Source organism: Colius striatus, chromosome 12, assembly GCF_028858725.1.
Source record: "Colius striatus isolate bColStr4 chromosome 12, bColStr4.1.hap1, whole genome shotgun sequence".
In the NCBI taxonomy this organism is placed as follows: domain Eukaryota; kingdom Metazoa; phylum Chordata; class Aves; order Coliiformes; family Coliidae; genus Colius; species Colius striatus.
In genome coordinates this window covers 2,029,013-2,050,495 of record NC_084770.1, presented here as the reverse complement: position 1 = coordinate 2,050,495, position 21,483 = coordinate 2,029,013, and the positions used below count along the sequence as shown (strand labels likewise).

The 21,483-nt window shown below is 39.6% G+C and overlaps 1 protein-coding gene across 4 annotated transcripts in view; it reads right to left on the bottom strand.

The window, feature by feature from the left end:
• Nucleotides 1-21,483, bottom strand: part of STAG1 (STAG1 cohesin complex component) — a 164,062-nt gene that overhangs the window by 42,584 nt on the left and 99,995 nt on the right. For all 4 annotated transcript variants that reach the window (XM_062005897.1, XM_062005894.1, XM_062005898.1 and 1 more), the window contains exons 9-13: nt 19,726-19,799; nt 15,348-15,471; nt 7,136-7,234; nt 2,224-2,303; nt 916-1,023 (exon numbers count right to left, since the gene is read on the bottom strand). In XM_062005897.1, coding sequence (XP_061861881.1) covers nt 916-1,023; nt 2,224-2,303; nt 7,136-7,234; nt 15,348-15,471; nt 19,726-19,799 — 485 coding nt within the window. The remainder of the gene's footprint in view (nt 1-915; nt 1,024-2,223; nt 2,304-7,135; nt 7,235-15,347; nt 15,472-19,725; nt 19,800-21,483) is intronic.

The following is a 21,483-nucleotide window of genomic DNA, read 5'->3' as shown; positions in this document are numbered from 1 at the left end:
ATGTCATGTAGGAGAGTAAATGTAACAGAATTTTGTGAGTGAATTCCTTGAAACAGATAATGCTTGATGCCAGAGATGGAGTTCCAGAAATCCACCAAAGAAAGCTTACAGTTACAATGTGGACTTCTAAATCACTCAAAACTCACAGAAAATTGGACTGCTAGCAAAGGAAAGCTGATGTTTTCACCTAATTCTTTTCTATCGTGTATTTTTGCATGAAAAACTTGCATGAACCTGGATTCTGACATAAATACACTGAAGAGCTCTAATGTCACAACCCATGAGGGGAGAAAATAAAATTACTGCTACAAGAGTTTTAGCTGCCAACAGTAAAATGAAAAGGTTGACCACTGTGACATGGCAATGTCCTGGTCATAGCTACTGATGGGGTGTGACTCCCATCTGTGGCAGGGCTAACTCGTTTCCTTTGGCACAGTGGGCACATGAAGAGGTAGCCATGCCCCACTGTACTTCTGGGGGAAGTGAGTGAGTTTAGAAACAAATTCCATCATTATCACTACATGAAAACCTCTTGAAGTTCACAATTTTGAAGTCAATTGGTTTAAAACTTTGTACAAATTACAAGTGCCTAGCAGGCAGACCATCAGTGATGTCTAGGGCCTACAGACCTTATCACAACAGTAACTGAGCAAGACCTACAGGATTTCAACCAACAGTGCAGCCTTGAAAGGTCAGGAAAAGTCATCTGAATTCTACAGCAAGAAAAATGTACATTCATTTTCTTTCAGTCTTTAGGTCTTGGATTTAAACAGGGGAACAAGTCTTTGCTTCCAATTAAACACCTGATTTGCTAAATTGGGATATTTCCCTATATAGATTTTTTTGCCTTTTGATCTTACTCTACAAGGAAGCATTCACAAGTCTGGTCTTAATCCAGGGCAACTGAGAACTTACTTTTTGTGAAGGAATTCTCCAGCTGCTACTGCAACAGGCCGGTGTGCTGAATACACCAAGTGATAAACATTCTCACAGTCTTCATTGGACAGTGCTTCCTCGCTTCCACTGGAAGAGGCAGAAAATGACACCTGAACTTCATCAAATGTTTCACTTTAACCCTCTCCTAAGTTACTTATGACTGCTGCAAGATTCATTTCCTTCATATAAAATCTTAAATGTTTGGAACACTGCCTTCAAGGCTCAATTTCCAAACACAGAGACATTTAAAGGGCTTGTATGACAAAGTTTGGCCCATTTCCTTCTCCCAGTTGTATCAGTGTATATATCATATTATGAAAAACAAAGTCACCACTGCTTACAAACCTTGCCTCATCACTTAGACCATCACACTAACTTCAATCTACATATTTGTAAGATGCCAGGTGCTCATTACTAAACCTTATTAAACTAAAAGCCTAGAATGTTGCATGAAAAAAAACTAACTGCTTGCTTAGGTTGATTTACTTCTATAGCAGTATCTGCTGGCTTTCAAAGCTTTTAAACTTTGGGACTGAGAGAATCTGCTTCAGCCTCCTGGCCTGTTCCATTCTCTGCATTTGAGCAACAGTCCAGGAGCTGTGAGGCAGGAGGTACCTCTCTGCTGGCCTGCTAAATAGGAAGGAATATTCCCAATTCCAGCTGCTGAAAGGACCAGGACAGGTGGATAAAACTGCCTCAGCCATGGGAGAAGGCACAGAAATGCTCTGGGTACAGGCAGCAGCAAATGAAAACAGATGACGCCACAAAGTGGGGACACAGAACTAGCCCTGTGCATCCACCAATCAATCAAGACATAATCACTTTAGGATGGAGTCATGGCATGTATTCAGAATTGCAATAATGCTCATACAATAAATTACACAGAATCAAACAAACTTAAGGCTTGGAAGGGACCTTGACAATTTTTTTTTGCTTTTTATTACAAATAATTTTTAATTGGTCATTCCCTGTCGTGATTAGGTTTTTTTTCCCCACAGATAGGTTTTTTTCAGGAGGATGATCATTTTTGCCCTTGTCCCTTCCAACCCCTACCATTCTATGATTCCATTCTATGATTCAACACATTTTTATACTCTGCCTATTGTATTTCCAAGAGATGGAATATCTTATTTCAGCATCAAGACCATATGCACTGCACATTCAGTTCAACTCCATACTACATGTAAAGTAACAGATTCACTTCATTACACAAGCAATCATGCCAGTTAAATGTTACTGACTTAGGTAACTTTGAAAGGCAATCTACTGGTTCTGAAAAATACTCACTGAAGTATTAGGGTGACTAATCGAATGGCTTCCACAGCAACGTCATATTCCTTATCAAGTGTCATTGATACAATGCGATCCTGGAAAGGGATTTCATTACAGTGACAAAACAGAAACACACAGCTGTCAGATGAAGAATTCTACAGATCACAAAATAAGTACTCTTGGGAAGAAAGATGCTTCAATTGGACACATGAAAACCTTTCAATATTAATAAATCATTTAACACACACCTTAGGAAAGTGTGTGCTATACATGCCCAACAGGCAAAGTACACAGGAGTCACAACAAGTGCTTAACCAACAGCTCTTATCCTTCCATGCATTCCAGAAAACAAGGAAGCAGGTTTGGAGTTGAAGCACTGTTCTGGCCTGGTCATATTTAACAGTTTTCTTGAAAAGAAATGTATTTGGGTTGGATGCTCACAGACAGGTCACCCAACTTCATCCCCATGAAAACAAATAACTTTAGAGCACTGAATGCTGCAAAAATGCATATTTGGAACTAATGTGAAGAAAAACACACCTGGCTGCACACATCTGTGTGAATATACACATCTGCATCTTGCCTATAAGGCTTTTATGTCTGGCTACAGCTTAAGTTCTGAAGCTCGTCTCAAGAATTACACCACAGACCTTCCATAGGAAAGTGGGAAATTCTTTGGTTTAGCTTTGTATTTGCCTATACTCTTTCTACTGGAGACAAGCACACCACTTCTCAATCTAAAGCAGTGATTGTATAATTTCTAAAGACCCTGTAGTTAAGAGAAGTCTCCTAAGGGTTTCTTTCTCCCAAGCTGGCAAGCAAAAATAGATGTGATTAGTGCATGTGTCCTCTCTATCCAGGGAGAACTTCTATCCATCCATAAAAATGCAATATGTCTAGATGTTCTTTGCTTGACTGATCAAGTTAATGAAAATAAATTGGGCCATCTGAAAATAAAACTTGATTTCTCTGGCTTAACCTGCTTCAGGAAGGACTAGGTACTATATGACAGTTTGGGATGGGAAAAAAACACAATTCGGGACTGGAAAAGGAACAAGGGAAGTGTTAGGAAACAGCAGCGAAAGTCATCAAGAACAAATCAAGACACAATAAAGGAGCTCACATCTCTCTATTACTCTGAGCATTTCAAGGCTGAAAGTACCAAGCAACTGATGCTTATTTCAATATTGAAATTTAGGAATAGTATGTAAAGAATCCATTGTGGACATCTCAAGTGTCACTTCTCAGGCAAAAACAGCTTACCCAGCTGCTTTGTGTTACTATGACTGAATGCGCCTCTACCAATCACTGGTGAGCTCCTGGGAAATTTGATGCATTTAACTGGTACATCTAGACCACAAGAAGTTCATGAACAGACTCAAGCAGTGAAAGAACTTTCTAAACAAGAAAGTCTGTGTAGAGACAAGGTCAAAAAAAAACCAATGCTGACAATTTTTCCTAAGGTCCTGGCCAAAGAACAACCAATAACAACAGTATCAAGAGAAGGAACAGCTTGATCTTAGAGGTTTCAGAGGAATTTCATATACTCCCTCAAAGCGTATCTTAAACTCCTGGATGCCTCAAGGAGGGAACAAACAGCACAGGAAGCAGAAAGCACAAAAGTATAAACTTCCTTCTGCAACTCAGAAAGAAACCTGGAAGGGACTTTTTCTCCTGCCTATAGAGTAAGGGGTGCTTTCTGAATGTGGAGTCCCTTTTGGACACTGAAATTGACTGATGTGACAATGCATTTTTACCCCAAAACGCTGCTCTCTCAGCTGTTACTAGAAACATCAAGTTTAAAATAAACAGTGTGGATGGTGTCATTGCTTCTTTTCTGTCTTGGTGCCAGCATCTCTTTGTGATGGAACCTGCCGGTCAGGCACCAAGGTCCTCAAAAACAAGACCTAAACACCTAATGCCTCTGGAAGGTGTAACTTCTGCAGTCAGTAAGATACAAATCCCAGTTGCTCAGTCTGCTTTGATAGAAGTTTCCCTACCACTGTACAGCTGAATGGGACACAGGCCTCTATTTATAACTTGAAATAATAATTTTCACTACAAAGGGCACTTGGCAATTCTGTATTGGGCTATAAACCAGGCTGTCTGAAGAGTAAATCTGTCTTTTTCCCTCTCAGCCCATGGAGACTCCTGCAAATAGTCAGGGATAAGGGACAGGAATTCAACGGCTGCACCTAAACCTGCTGGTATCTCGACTTTGGCTCTGACTGCAAAAAAGTCAATGCACATCTTTTACATGTGGCTTCAGGCAGAAGCTCTTGATAGAAAACAAAACTCTTCTCTTTGATAGAGGATTTCTTTAACAGATAAAGCTTATTTTCTAATATATCATCTACTCCTAGAAACACAAACAAATGCTGGAAAGACAACACATCTTTCCTTGGGAGAAATGACGTTAGCAGATCCTTGTCACAGCTATCGGGAAGGTATTACCAGGAATATCAACACCCAGTAGAAGACATTCTGGATCAAATTAATTTATACTTTAGATATCTCTAGAGAGGTTCCTCTTGACAGCTCGAATGGATTGAGCTGGACACCAGCTGAACTGTGCAGGTCCATTAAGGGCTGGTGAGGAACTATCAATAAGCAGCTATGGAACTGAAGAGCAGCACTTAGGTCAAATATTTTTAAGAGGGTAGTGGTAGAGTTTGCGGTGGCAACACATTTAAGTAATGTTTCAGAGATTCAAAAAGCATTAATGTGAAAATTTGCTCCATCCTGGTGCCAAAGGCCACATCCCTACCAGCACAGCTGTAAATCCAAGTGCAGGCATTCTGGGCAAGGCCAGCTTTCTCTTCTCTTGATGAGACTGGAAAATGAAACTGATAAATCAATCTTTTCAACCTATCTGTTCTCTAGGGTCACAGAGACTTTGAGCTCCTCTCTTCTCTAAGTTACTTCTTAATGAGACAGATCTTGTAGTAAAACCTCTTAATGGAAAAGCAGGCAGACAAGGATTGCAAACAGGGCTCCCTTTGGGCTGAATCTTTTTGACAGGAACTAAAACTCCTTGTGCCATTCTAAACGAAGCAGCAACGCACAGGCTAATTTCATGACTTCTAACCAAGAAAACTGTCTAGACTGTGAAAAAGCCAGGAGATGGGATTTAGAGGTTTTGTGTTCCTGTGGCCTTTTGAAGTACGTTACTGAGTATTTCTCAAAGTGCCTACAATTGTGTCTTGAAAAGTTTTGCTGGTGGATGGGACAAGTTTGGGCTCAAAGCAGCATTCTCTCTTGCAAATTACAGAAGGCTAAGAGAGAAATAACCATCACATCTTGTAGTAAACAGAAGCAGACATAGAGACCATCACAGTTTTAGTGGCCTATTAAGAAATAAGAGGAATTACAGTAATACAAACAAATCTGTAGGTCTGCACAGATGGAACAAGAGAAGCAGTAGAGTTGGAGGGTTCAGTTTTCTGGAGAGTTATCTAATATTTCTGAGATGATAAGCAAATCAGACTTATGGAGGCATTACAGAGGTAATCCTAGGTCTGAACCTGTTTGCCAGGTACTCTTCTGTGAGAGGAAACTTAGTCTTTACTGCACTAGTCCCAGAAACAGACTTTATAAAATCAGAATAATAATACAAACCAATCTATTTTCATCTCCTACTTTGAAGTTAACTTTACCTAGTTCATTCCTGATAGATATTTATTTGTTAATAACAGAGTCTGGTCTATTATGTAATTATGATTTTGGACAAAAAGCCTTCCTTAATATCTAGTCTTTACTGCAGTTTAAGCATCTTTTTCTCCATCCCAAGTAAAGATGGTCAAAGGCTAATTACCATTGTGTTTTTATGAATCATTTACATACAGGGAAGATATGACAAGTTCTCCATATTTTGTGCTTTCCCAGATCAAATTGGAGGAGTTAATAACAGGCAGTGTCAGACAAAGTGAGTGAAGCAGTAGAAAATGTACAGTGAGAAGTCTCATGCACAGTAATCATTTATGACTATTTAAATCTCCTCTTCTCTAAAGAGAATTTTTCATCAGCATTTTATAATCACGATTTAAACAAAACCAGAGCAGTCATCTCCACTGCATTCTAAACAGAATTTTGCATCAGCATTACAATTATCATTTAAACAAAGATAAATTAATTGACATTTCCTTAGGGAGTACCTTTTACCACAGTCCCGTGTTCTCCAGAACACAAAGTGATGGTAAAGGGTGCTGACAGCTTTCTTCACAGAGCATCCAAACAGAAGCAATGATAGTGGTTCTACACTCATCTCTCCAGATAGTTCACTTGTGAAATGAAGAGGTCATGCCACCAAGTGAAATAACAGTCACATTCTCACCAAGACACTAAGCAAAAGTCAGTGTGTTTGTGCCAAAACCTCCATCAAATATTCCTGCAGTGCTTTTCTACTGAACAGGACAATCATGCTCAGAGATCTGTGTAAAACCACAATGTGCACTCCTCTTGTGCAGCAAGGGATTTCACTGTGAAGAATACTGTGAGGCAGACCAAAGTTTCCCTTCCTCCAAACACAGGCACATACAACAAAACAAGCTGTTTTATGAACACTCTTTTGTTACAGGTTGTTACTTTCAGACATATTTTAGATTGTGTGAAACACCTCATACACATCCTTAAGACTCAATAAATCTAAAATTACGTAAGTAGAAGCAGAATGAACAATGGCAGCATATCAGCTATCAATAATACAGGTAACTAATAATAACAACAAATAATAATCCTGACAAATCTTTCAAGACAAAGTGTAAAATGAATTTGACTTAACCTCAGCATTCAGTGATAATATTTTACTACTGCAGTTACAAGCCTTGCCACGAACAAATGAGTTAGTTTTGGCATTTAATATCAACAAGATGAGACAGATGATACTTTTATTTTCTGTACTCCTTCCAAAAAATTTATTTCCTCTTACCTTGAATCTATTAGTGAACAGCTCCAGTTTTGGAAATAACTCTCTGTTGGTATACAGACTCTGAAGAGCTTTCAAACACTTCAACCTCACTTCACCTTGCTAAATAAAACACACTAAGATTAGCTGATAGAATACCCTAATCAAATGCACATGAATATTAAATAACATCATACTGTCATTTGCTTAATGTACATTTAAAATTTTATGCAAACGAGTTACTAAAGTCAATTTGCAATTCAGCTACAAACCAAAAACCACATGCAGCTGCCTACAAAGTTGTTGCATTTTCTCCCTATTTACATATAAAAAGAATTGAATGTGCCATCAGTGAAAACGTCTGTTCCTGTTTCCCTTTCAAGTAACTCTGCTAAAAGATAAAGAATGTAGCAAGTAAACACACACACACAAAAAGGGGTATGATCACAGAGTGGTTTGTGAAGACACTGTGGCTCTTTATCTTTAGGAAAGAGACCACAGGAAACTTCTGGCTGCTACATGGTGCTCACAAGCAAGGCACAAGTTTCCAAACGCCCGAGCAGCAGCTGTGTGCAGCGCCCAGACACGGCTGCACTGCCTGAGTGGGTTGTCTTTCCTTTCCTTCAGCACAGAGGGAACACGTACTGGGTTCATTTTTCTGAAGTGTTCTACATCCCATCTCTCATTGTAGGACAGACTTGTGGAAGGATGCAAACGGCCTGAGAGAAGCACCAGTTGGGAGCAGGCTGCTGCCACAAGAACAATGCATCCAAGCCACAGCCTGAGGAACCCTTGGCAAGAAAAGCAGCTTGTGTCCACTGCCTGAGTTTTTCTGGTGCAGCAGCTCATTCCCAGCTGCTTTTTAGATGGGGTTGCTTTGGTCTGGTGGGCTGTAGGAGGCATCACGAGGCAGTGCCTATGGATGATGGTTTGTCATCTATAGGAACATCCCTGATGAGAAAGGCAGCATCCCCTGGGCATGTGCTCAGTGTTTAAGCAAACTATGGACTCTTGTTGAAAAATGTTTGGAGATAGCAAACGGGTTATAAACACAAATCTGCTCAAATGTGATCTGTAGAGTTCATTGCAGTGTGAACTTCTCTGAAAGCGAGTACAGGACCAAGTTCAAGGCCTTAAGCTGCTCAAGAACTAATACAAATTGTTGAACTTGACAAATGATAGCCAGACAGCTTCATTGCTGAGCCTGTCTACTCTACAATCAAGTCTGTATTTTAAAAAATGCTTAAGCTAAAAGCTGTAACAACATTCAGAGACTGATGTGAAAATAGAAGCTCAAAATCTTTATTTTCAAGTGGCTTTCCTCCTTCTCACCTATTTCAAAAACAGAAGCAGAATATAAAAGGACAGAAGTTGGAAAGAGGATTTTCAGAAGACCTTTTCCTTGAAGAACTATTGCTCCTGAGAAATAGCCTCTTAATGAGTCCTGGACAACTTCTAGGGATCTTTTTGACTACCATTGCAGAGAAGGTCAAGGAGATGGAAGTTTTGTATAAGGAATCTATTGCACAAACTTTCAAGGTACAGAAAAGAAGAAAAACTTCATATGGATGTGATCAACTGCTAAAAAAGCACCGAGAAATGCTGCTTATCATTCTTCTTTTCATGGTGCATGAGTTGCAGTACCAGAAATGGTGTTTCCTCTGCTGGGTGGCATTCAGAAAGGTCAGGATCCCTGGAGTCATTAAAAATCATTAGCAGGGGATGTAAGCCTCTTAACAGCCTTAGCTTATTTAGCTGCAGAGCATCAGTATCAGTTTTGGCATGTGATGAAGACTACAGAGCAACAGTAAGGGAGCAGGTTGAGTTAAAGCTCCACTGAAGACTGTCCTGCTTGTGAGCTTGTTATTCAGTCAGTGCTCTAGACCCAAACCATAAAACTGTACACTGGTTAAGTCCAGAAAACAAAGCAGTGTGAATAGCAATGAGACTTGAGACCTGTGCAGACAACGTCTGGACTCCCACTGGCATCCAAACACCAAACACCCTGTGTCAGAGACCTAGACTTACATTCAGGCCTGAAGCACCTCTGTAAGCCTGAAGTGAGCAAATTAAGCAAGGCAGATAGGAAGCACACTTGTGAATGTTTGGCATTTATGTGGCCTGCCAGGAGACTGAAGGCAGACGCCAACAAAAGCGTATGGAATCAGGCTACTGTCTGCCTGCTGCTCACCAGATCTGAGGCACAGGACAAGCAACTGCAAGAGTGGGTGAGGAAGAGAAAGGCTGTGTTATACCCAGTCCCTCTAGGTGAAAGCAAAGGCCCAGGAGATGCAGAGGCAATCCCTGGAAACAACTGCCTTCTTGGCAGACAAACGACAGGAGGAGGACTTTCTGATAGCAAAAAGGTCTATTATTTTAACTGCTGATGAAGGACAAAGGTCACCTCTTTCGAGAGGGAAGAGCTTCTGCACATCAGCATGCTAATCCTGTTAAGAAGGTTTTCAAGTAGAGTCAGAGGAGATTAGTGATGGGAACCCACAGGGAAATGTAAATAGCAATGAGCTGGACAAGAGCCTAAGAAAGGCAGAAGTGAAGATGTACACAGATACACTGTGCTGAAGTCCAGAGGGAGGAGCAGCAATGCACCACAGACCATCAACATGCCTGACACGAGATGTTTCTTGAGCTATGAGAATCATCCAAGTAACATGAGCTTTTAACATCTCAAACACTTCTTGGGGAAAGAAGCACAGTAGAAATGTCCTGTCTAGCAAGGAAGTAAACAGGTGGGAATAATGAAGTTAGGGTGATTCCTAAGAAACATATGAGAGGGTAAAAGCTGGAAACAGTGATGCAGAACAAGGACAGTAAGACACTTAATAAACTAGGAAGAAGAAGAAGGAAACTAGAAGGAAGGTAAAGTAAATAAAGCCTGGGCATAGTACAGAATGGACACAAGAGGTAATGAAGAAAATCTGCTATAACTGTCTTTGTAGCACAAGAAAGAAAGGTTAGTTTGCTTCAAAGAGAGGGGAAAAAAGTGATTGGTACTTTTTATGTGCACAGGGGGCAGGAAAGAAAAATGATGTAAAACTGCAGACTATTTAGTTTATGCAACAAAGAACTTTAGTGGCACAGTTAAGCACTCACACTGCTACACAAAGCTGTGGAATAACCAACACTGGAGTTTTCTTAGATAATATGACTGTCTGTGTGATATACAGTGAGCTCTACCTTAAGCAAGAAAGGAATAAGCAAAACTATTGGCCAGACTTAGGTTTCAGACAGATGCTCTGTTTAATACTGAGCTGAAGTTCATAATGCAAATATTTGTGACCATGCAACACCTTTAATTCTGTTAAAAAATGAGCATGGCTTTCCAGACATTTTTGTGGGGTCACATCTACACTTTGCAGGCAGAAAGAACATCTCTGAAAGGGAAGCCTTGCCATTTTTCTAAGTAAATAACAGACAAAATATCTGCATTGTCAGCATTCTAAAACTAGGACCTTCCATTCTCCAGACTTTCATCTTCCAGAAAAACATACTTATTTGGGGGTTTGTCCAATTATAACTGTGACACTTCATTATTGCAGAAGGTTGAATTCACCCACACTGCCATCAGTTCTGTGTCTCTTTGTCCAGTCTAATTACTCCTGTAATTCCCTTTCTCTCAAAGCATTTTTAGACAATCACTGACACCTTTTAATTTTTGTGATGTAGAATTCTTTTTCATGAATCTGAGGAATGCTTTGCAGAATCACAATTGCTGATGCTCTCTTTTGTTTACAATTTGAAACCAGAACCTAAAATGTCAAATGCTTATCAACACTGTTTAATGACAAACAGTTCTCGCATTTTCCCTCTTTTTGTTGAGATTAGACTCTTCTGAGTTTTGAGGGAAAAAATTCTATCCCTGCTAGCAGAGCAAGAAGCAATACATACACCTTTCATGTAGCAGTGTGGGGTGGTCTGCACTTGACTGGGGGAAGTCAGAAGTCTCTTTAATCTGGCAGAGCTGCAAAAAGAACCCCTCCTGATGGAAGCACACCATTTTCACATTTTGTACATGCTAATCACAGGACTTGAACCTGCAGCTCTTCTGTAAGTCACAGTGATCTATATAGCCTGGCCTCACTCCACATTAGATCCTCATTAGTCTACTATACAGTTGATACTTTTGAGTACTGCTTTGCCATTTCCCACTGAGAACTGGACTTCTTGACATTCAGGACTACCACAGCTGCAGAAAAGGTAATTAAAGATGCACTGCCATGTGTCAGCTCACATGCCAGACAAAGGCTTAGATCACACAGAGGTCATGGCTTTTTGAGGCCCTAGAAAGAGAGTTTTAAGTATTTTTTAAATAGGTGGGTGGTCAAGAGAGCCAGCAAAGTAATTTCTCTCTTTTCATACTTAATGTATTTTGGTGGCTAAAGGTATTCTGCTTTTGATAACACATAATTAATTTGCTCAGCTCTTTGCCCTACTGTATTTCTGCAGACCGCATTGCTTGGGGTTTTTTCTCTCTTATATAGATAAATGACCTAAATTACTGTGTATCTTCAATCCCAGAGTTTATGGGATGACCATGATACACTGTGTGGCATTTTAATGCTCTAGGGTGGTGTATTTTGAGGTCATCTGCTACCTTATGACAGAAATGGTTATGCTGCCAGAGAGAAGCAGATGCAGGTCCTGATGCACCTGAGTACCTATGGCAGGAGTATTCCCGGCAGGAGCAGGCAGTTGTGCTCTGTCTGCATATGCCCACTCAGTTCCATTTATGGAGGCACTGTGCATCATGTGATGCTTTCCTTTTTCTTAATCCTCTCAAAAATCAAGGAAATCGAGGTACCAACATCCCATGAACTTAAACATTCATGAGTTTGGAAAAACTGTGATTTCAGTTTCTATGGGATCTTGTCAAAAACCAGTGCTAACTTTTCATCCTTTTTGAGCTAGGATGCCATCACAAACAAGTATTCAAACACCATCTGCTCCAGGAGACCCTGGATTCATCCCTTCCACAGAAACAGACAATAATTAGAAGCATGCAAGGAAGGAAAAGGTATTTTTTCTGTTAACTGGTTTAAGAACCATGCCTGTCTAGGTATTTAGAGACACAATTATATTCTCAAAACAGTTCCATGCATCAATGAGGCAGGTGAAAACTGAGACTGGACAGTGTGAGTTAACACTTTCTCTTTCTTTAAAGAAGCTTTTTAATGCAATTACAGCTCTATGTATTTTTAATTTATGCTCCTAGATCCAAGGGAATGAACAAGAAGTTTAAAAGGAGAGAAAGGTATAACTAGAAACTCACATTCAAATGAGAAAGTAGATCTATAAAGGACAAAAAGCCTCACAGATATTCATATTCACATATGAAATATGTGAAACAGACAGGATTAACAAATAAAATACACAGTTTTCCAAATTAGAGCACTCAGGTTCTGTTTCCTATCCCTGAAAGGCTACAGTGGAGCTACAATAAAGAAATGTAAGTGGTTTAATTGGTGTGTCTTCTGAAGTAGAATATGAAACTGCTCATTAATCTTGAGCTGCTGCTTCCTCTTTTTTTTTTTGTAGTAAGGTTCCAGAGAAGTTAATCATTTTGGGTTGACTTTTGGTGGTTCATGTGAAATGGAAATACCTTATGACTATTGCCTCAGCTTTCCTTTTTCCAGTATTTTAAGTACTGATCATAGCAAAAATTATTTCCTTTGTTTTTGAAAACAAAGCAAAAATCAAGAAATGTGGGTACTAGCTGGCAAGCTGGTTAGGTAGTGCAAATGGAAACCACACCAAGAGACTTTGTCCTATTGGAAGGTTTGCATTTTTACTTTGTTCTTTATTATTATTTTTTGTTCTTTATTTCCAACATCTTCCCATTGCACTTTCCTCCTTTCTGTGCCTCCCTCAAAGTCTCATTCCCTCTGTTCACTCCTCCTTCATCCTTTGGCATACGGCTCACCTGCCTCTGACTCCCCCTGTTCTACTCATGTCATATGTCATACTCTGTCTGACTCCATACATTAAATATACACTGCATCAATAAAAGCCCCACATATCATGTGTGCCAGAATATTAAACAGATTAGGTAGTTATTTAAAGGCTTGGAACCTCAAGGCACTTCTGAGGCCTGCAACAAAACATATTACAAAGCAGGAGAGCAGCCTGAGAGAATTCTGCCCCATCTGGTCCAGATGGAAAATCTCTATTTTAACCATAACACTGAAACTTAAAATTTGTATGAAATGAAAGAACATTTGAATTTTTTAAAAGCTGAGGTATAAATATGTTAAGGCTGCAGGCAGATGGTTAGACCCTGGCCTGAGGTTAAGCTCACCAAAGAGGATGTGAGAACTATCGGATATGACGTGAGAAATTGCTGGATGTGACAGATAAGAGTGTGTGAAGCTGACACCAGCCACAGACAGTGCCCTGAGGAATGGATGGATTTTACAGATGGTTAAAGAGAGTTAGGTGATAAATGGCTGGACTTTACAGATACTAGAAGGGGAATGAGAGCTGCCAATGCAACCCTACCAGATTCTGCTCTCCCATTGGAAGTGCTACTTTGTGGAAACATTCTTCAGGGATTAGAAAGTGCTCCAAATACTCCACTGCTAGTATTCATGGCATAATTGATTTTTAATTAAAAGCCTTAGGAAAAGAAAGTCTTCCACCACATCTAAAATTCTGATCCTCCAATCTGAGTTGACCTCTCCACTGACTGGATAACTTGAAGCAGTGATCTCCATCTCCTGAAGCACGCCTGAAGCACATCCATATTAAAAATGAGGTACACAGATGGAGCAATAGCTCTGCCCCTCAAAGCACTGTGATGGCCATGCTTCCACATCCAAGCTTTAATGATAGGAAGTGTAGGGTGTCTAGAGTAAATAGTGGTCACTGTGACTGTGGCAGTAAGAAGGATCTCTCTCCTAACCAGGTTTTCTAACAATGATACATAACGTAAAAGTGTGAGAGAAGTCTGTAAAGCAGAAGTCTGAGAAATGTAAGTTTAGAGAGGAAAAACATCACACATCTATTCTCTAAAGCATCCAGGATACTCTTAACAAGTACATTGCTAGTCCAAATCAAGGTAAGATGCAGATCCCTGACAGCTGTAGCTAAAGTGAAAGAACCAGACGCAGCTAACTTCCTTTGTTAGCAAAGCTAACATCATTCTAACTGATCCTGTTCAGACTTCAGCCAAGTGGGGATCAAGCTGTATCCTCAATGTCAATGTGCTGTCTGAAGCTACTGAAGAAATCATCTGTTTAAAGAATCAGCTGTTAACTACCAGTTATCAGAATGAACTTGCAAACAGACACTTCTTTTTCAAGCAGTTGTGCTAGATAAAAAGATCAGTCTGAATCAGGATGCTGAAATCTGATGAGCATTTCAGCAGTACAGGTAGGTCTCATCTGTTTTCCTTGAATAAGGTTAACAGAAGAGTTTAGACTAAAACAAGCCACTAGAAATGGTTCTGATGAGAGTGGAAGGACAGCTAGTCCAAGTTGTCACCTGGGATACAAAGACCTCATCCAGTCAGAAGTGCAAAGTGCTGTTCTATTAGTGCTAGGAGTGAGCTGCATTTGCTGCAGGAACTGAGTCCTGCTTAGCCCTGGTGCCACCCAGCAAAGGCATGCTGTAGATATCACTGGTACCAGCAGATGTGGTGAGATAGGAAAGAAGCTCTGCATACAAATCCTTCTGTTTCCACTTGGTGTTTTGATGTTTTGGTTTGGTTTTTTTTTTTTAAGAAAAAGCTAAAAAAAAAACCTTGAAGAGATTCTTAAAGGGAAAATGAACTGATGAGAACTCCACTTGTTCTGAAGCCAGTGATGTCTGTTGGGGTCCCAGAGATATTCTCTATCCTCTAACTATTGGGCAATGTAAATGGAAGAGACATCTGGAAACTACTTCATACTTCTGCTTCAGACATAAAAGTTCTCAGGGGTGATTTGAGGACACTTCCCTTTCTCTTTTAATCAGAAGAAAAGCACCATGGAAACATTTCTATTAAGGTGTTCCAACAGAAACTGAAAACATGAGAAGCACATGAACCAGGCACAAAGTCTGGGAGTGTGGTATCTCAATTTCAGTAACTTGAAATAAAGTGGCTGAAAGATAAATAACAGGCAAGAAAAAAAAGAACAACCTCTTTATAAATTAAAGATGATACATTAAACATGTCTTGGGTAGTATAACACCAGCTCCCTACAGCACACCCTGCAGTGTACACTAATACACAATTACTTACCCTGTCATGTAGCGTCCACCCAACATATTTTAAATAACTATCATTCAGGAAGGCATCACTGTACATTTTCATCCAGACACCAATCTCTTCAATACAGACAGCTCTAATCTCAGCAATGGCATCACTAATAAGGAAAAAAGAAAAGTATTAACCAGATTACAGACACATGCCATTTACTTCTCATTTCCACTGACCTAGCTATAATGTTTAGCTTGTGATGAACTTCACTATGTAGGGCCTCACTGCAGTTTCTGTTTCTCTTCCTTTAGAGGTCCTTGAACTCACTGATTTACCTCATTATTTCAATACTTCTACCTTCAGATGTATTTTCATTGTCTAGCTAGACCCTTCAGCCTAGTTTGCATTTGAGTCTATTACTCCATCTTTTCCCTTGCTCTTTTCAAACAGAATTAGGAATCCAAGCTACAAACCTCCTCTAGTAAATAATTTCTGGAACACCATCGCTGCCACCTGCTTAGCAGCCTTGGCTCTCTCCAGCTACAGGTGTAGGAACAACTGCAAGGTGGGAAAAGTTACTTGGTTTGAGCACAGGAGCCTGCCAGAGTGGCAGAATGGAATTTGGTCCACAAACAGACCTTGTTCCATGCACTTGTTTCATGAAAGCCCCCGTCACAAAACCCAGGATCATGTTTACGTTTCAACATCGGCCTCTTCAGGTTTCCTTGTTTTTCTACATTCTGTCTGTGGCAAGTGATGGAAGAGGCAAAGACATATCTCAGGCAGACTTATCAAGCTGCTTATTCGAGGGGGGCAGTAGGAAACTGTCTAGAGAGATCACCTAAAGAGATGAGGGATGAAAATGACTTCAATCTGATTGACACTTTGCTGCCTGACTGACACAGAGCATGGCGTATTTACTAATAATGAGCAACGGCTAAACAACAGGAAAAGGGATTGGGGCCATCTGGCCCTTTAGTAATTTCATCTCCAAGACATCTGTTACTACGAGAAATCACTCGTGCCACTCCAGCTGGCACTGCTTCACAGCTCAAAATTTCAGCTGCAGTAAAAGAGGAACATAAAGAGCCAGTGCAGAGAAGGGAATGTCTGGTGCTTTGCAGCCGTCGGCCTTGCTTATAAATGAGACTCTTGTTCCATATTTTTGCTAAAAACATCTTTTGGGAAAAGTAATAAACAGCAATTTAATTTTAAAACAGAGTCCTAAAATGTAATCTCATTTATGGGGGGGAAAAAAATTGAACTCCATACTTCAAGCAAGAGAATAATTGCAAAATAAGAGAAGCTGCATTTTTCCTGAAGTCTTCAGTTTCACAGAGCTTAAAGCAAATGCACTCAGATTCTGTGACTCTGTGACTCAATCTACTGTGCTAAATATTTCCTGCAGAAGGTTATACATGGAAAACAGTACAACAAGCCAATGATTACTCCTGTAACTGCCTATGTACTTCCAGCCTTCAGACTGACCCACCTCAGCAGGTGCCATTCTAATGTACTTGATCCTCAAGACACCATGGGGGGAAACACAGCTCCTACATGGACATGGCCATCAACTGCAGCATCACACAGGACTCAACGTGAAACTTCTGCAGTCAAGTTCCTAGTTTTTCTCATTTAATTTCAAATGATAGGGAGGAAACTGTACTGATGTAACAGCAAGAAACATGTGTCTAAAGCTAATGGATGACTGTGAGGTGCAGATTTGTGGGAACACCATCAACTCTCTGCTTACGTCAAACAAGTTGATTCTATCAGCTTCCAAAAAGACTCATTAAACCTGATCTGTCAAACTCCCTCAGGACTCTACAAGCTCTAAACCAAGGTAATTGTCAATCCACAACTGTCAATCCACAACTGTCAATCCACAGTGCATTACAAGCAGAGCAGGGCATTAAATAAGCTGTTCCCACCAGGGATTTCTTAAACAGGTTTTAGACACTGTAAGGATGAATGTGCTAAAGTAGTATATTCAAAGGTTTGCACTATAAAAACTGCATTCATTATGGGGAATGCAGCTACAAAGACAACAAGTTATATGTATGTCTAATTGTATATTACTTAACACTAAACTAGATTAGCAGTTCTCTTATATGGAATTAATTTTAAACTATTTTTAAAACAAAATATAGCTGGAAGGAATCCAACTGCAAAACTTACAGAACCAGCTAAAGGATCTGTAAGTATGAATCCAGAAAAAAAAGAGGAGCAACACAAGTAGCCACAAAGACACTTCCACCAGGGATGACAGCCTGAGTCCTCACATCCAAGTAGGCTATTTCACCACCTTATAAATTTACTAACTGTGAAGCATTTTGAAAGGATTCAATGGTAATCCTCACAAGAACCCGAGTGTCAACAGCTATTTAATCAAGCAGCACAGACAGCCGAAAATGGGGGAAAATTATCTTTACTGTAAAATTGCATTCAAGCTTCCCCAGGCACGTGGTAAAAACCTGATCCTTGACTCTAAAGCTTCTCAGAGCTCCCTAGACACCACAGACAAACTGCTATTCATAATTAAAAAACACTCAAAAAACCCCCCAAAAAGAATAAAGCTATGACACTAATTACAATATAATAATGATAATATAACTTAATAAAAATGCAACGTTTTGGGTATAATTGGAAATGGGAAATTCTCATGCCTAAGGTATGTGAGACTAGCAAACAGACTCAAGTTGCTGCAATGGTAGAAAGCTTTTGACACCCCAATTTCCCACTCCACTATCACCCTTCAGGTAATTGTAATACCAGTAAGGGATCACTAACACAGATCCCACGTCTGTATAATGTTGTATCAAACACAATACAGTCAAAGAGCCTTTATACCTCATGGTCAGTTAAACCACATTGTTATTAAACTACAACATTTTTCTGGTATTTTTTACACATTTATGTATATTTTAGCTTCTTGTCATAGTTACTATGAACTGGTTAGATTTTCAAAGATATACGCTGTTTGGGGATGCCACAAGAACTTCTAAACACTCATCACACCAGCACTGGAAGCACTGTTGGAATAATTGATGCATTACTAATTATCATAAGTCAGTGAAGTTAGATTGCAGGTTTCTAGAATGAAGACTCTAGAAGGAAAGAAACTAGTCCAGCAAAGAAACCAAAACTAATGCTGGATCTAAATATATTTTGTGTCTTAATGTTTGTAATCACCTATTCAGCACAAACTGCGAAGTGATGTCTGTATGGTGAGCAGGAAATAGCCAACTATCCACAGCTGGATATCTTACTAAAAAGGCCCCACGATGCAACTTCACAAAGAGATGTGACAAAAGGGGACCAGGTAAGATATTCACTGGTTCTTCTTAGAAGTTTGCATTGACAAGGTAGGCCCATGAAGCTTGGGACAAATCATAGCAATGGTATCAGGAAACATGTTTTATAAGTTATTTCAGAACAACAATTGTAAAAAGTGACACTTTAATATATATTTCATACTAAATTACACTCAAGTATTTTGATTAAGGTCAAAAGTATTTAGGACTCTGAAAATACAGAGTCTATAACAGAATTGGGAGGCCAGATGGAGACCAGCATGTTCCTCAGGATCTTGCTGGAGTGGTTGCCTGTTGCAGTTCCTGGGTTCTCTCAATCTGTTTGATCACAAATTCATTTAGGTTCATCAAGACCAAAACTGAAAGCACTTGAAGATAACCTGTCTGATCTGCACTGAAATGGATGCTTAAATCCTTGAAGCATTATCAGTGTCAAAGGAAAACACTCAAGGCAAGAGACAACTATCAGAGCAGTAACTGCTCCAAGACTTCTGTCCCACTACACTCCTATTGCATGTTTGCTTCCACTGAAATTGTTGCTTAAGACAACCAGAACTACATGGTATTACTCAACATTCAAACTGGATAGGAACAGAAAAAAATCATGTTTCTGTCAAAGGGTTGGGAGAAAAGTCTATGAGAACATCTTTTAAGAAAGACAGAAATGAGAGTCACTCACTTGCCTTTGGTGCTCTTTGAGATGGAAACTCAAATTCCCAGTCAAGGGACATGAAATGGTACAGCTCTACCATAACAGATTATTGTCAATTGGACCAAACTATGCCTGCTCTGAGACATATTCCTAAGATGTGTCATGTTTATACTCTCAGCTTGGCCAACTTTTCTTTTCAAAACACAAAGGTTCAATTTCCCTGTCTCCCAAACCTTTTTGAAGCTGTTTTACTGCATTAAAGTTGTGTGTATGGTTCTACTGCTTAATTAACACTTCTATTTTCTTCCACAACTTCAGGGGCTTTGACACTCCTTTTATGGCATCTAGAATATTACATCAGAACAAAAATCAACACCAAGACTTGCCTTAACATTGCTTATGACTACACTTTGGTAGCAGAATCTACTGTAGCACGTAGCATGCATTTCCTTACCGGTATCTATGAACAAATATACCCTTAAAAATAGAGTTCATCATATTTTCGATTTCATCTTGGTTTTCTTGTAGCTGTAAAAAACAAAACAAAATATGACTGCTTATTATAATTTAATACTCTACAATTCCTTACTGGGAAACATTAGAAGAGCATGGAAGAGCACTTAATTGAAGGTATATTAGTAGACTCCCCATTTGCTGCTTTTCCGGCACGAATATCTATATACGCAGTGACTTCATAGAAGAAAGGTAACGTTCTATATAAAGATCAATTAATTTAGTTTCAGATGAGTCCTTTGATGTAGTCATCACCATTTTTTTGCTACTGGAATTTAAAGGAATAGAGACCATGAGTTCAGTAATGTCTGCAGTCCTTTACTGATACTTAAAACAGAACAGTGAGTGACAGCTGCAGAAAATTAGGGTGGTTACAGATCAGGAATCTCCTCTGAAAAATTCAGCATCCTATTTAAGGCAAATACTTAAAGATAGTCTCAGAACTCAGGGTGAGTGTTAGTTGCTTTAACTTCAGTACCTGTGGCAACCAAGCTTCTGAACCAGGTAGTTTTCCAGAATCAGAGGATGGATGTTTGGCATTGGACTACACCTGATATCCAGGCCCCAGAGTGGAAAAAACCCAACCCAAACCCAAACAAAAACCAAACTCAAATGCAAAAGGAGTTATGAGCATGTTTTTGTTAATAAGAGTATTTTTTTACCAAAAAATATTTCCTGAGCAACACAGCTACATTTTGCAAGTACTATGGGAAGCCTAAAGTCAATGAACACGTCAACACATCCTGAAGGAACATGTTGAAATTAACTGAAGTATTCTCATAATGTCAGCTTTTGTACAGACTAAATCAGGATGACTTAATTACACCGAAATGCAGCTTTGTTAAATAGGATGATGTCAGTTTTATTCAATCAGCTTTTGGCTCAGAACCGTCTCTAAACTGAAACCCATCACTCTTCCATCAAGGTGATCCTTAATGCCAAAGCAGAACACAACAGGTGTGAATGTCAATTTTCCCACATTTCTGTATGAAAACCACAACAGAGCCTCGTACAGGGTGCTCATGTGCATAAAATAAACCCCATTTAATTATGGGCATATATATTTAACAGATAAAGCATTTTAAAGCCAGAGGCAGAAATGTGTCAAGCTGTTTTGACTCCCTGCAAAGCGTGAGCTCATAAACATTTCACCCAAGGCTCTACATTTTTCAAGTCGTGTTTATAAATATTTCTAGTGTCTTCTAGATAAGATCTCAAGTAGCTTGCAAAACCCAGTAAATGAAGTCTTCCAGTTTCCTAAAATGTAAGCAGGTGCTGTCTCCATTTTGCATATGGTGAAACCAAGGCACTGAGGGTTCTTGAATAAATTGTCAAACACCTGTCAAATTAATTCATTTCATAAGAAAAGGGATTATGTACAAAGAGAAAAGCTGTGTGCACACCAGCTCTGTGTATACCAAAGGGCTGGTGCACAGAACAAGCACATTTACACATGGCTTCTGGGAAAAGCACTACTTTCAGTATCAGCTCAACCCAAATATGCACAGACTAAACGCTTGTTAAGAACACACAACCCAAACAGGAGCGTGAGTTTCTATGCATTCAATTGCTTGACTTCACAGCCTATAGGCAAGCAAACATCCACAGAAACAGGGGGCTACAGACAACCTAGGACACTCTGTGGAGTAAAATGAGAATGGGAATGAACTAAGAAGCCTCAAGAGGCCTTCTGAAAAAC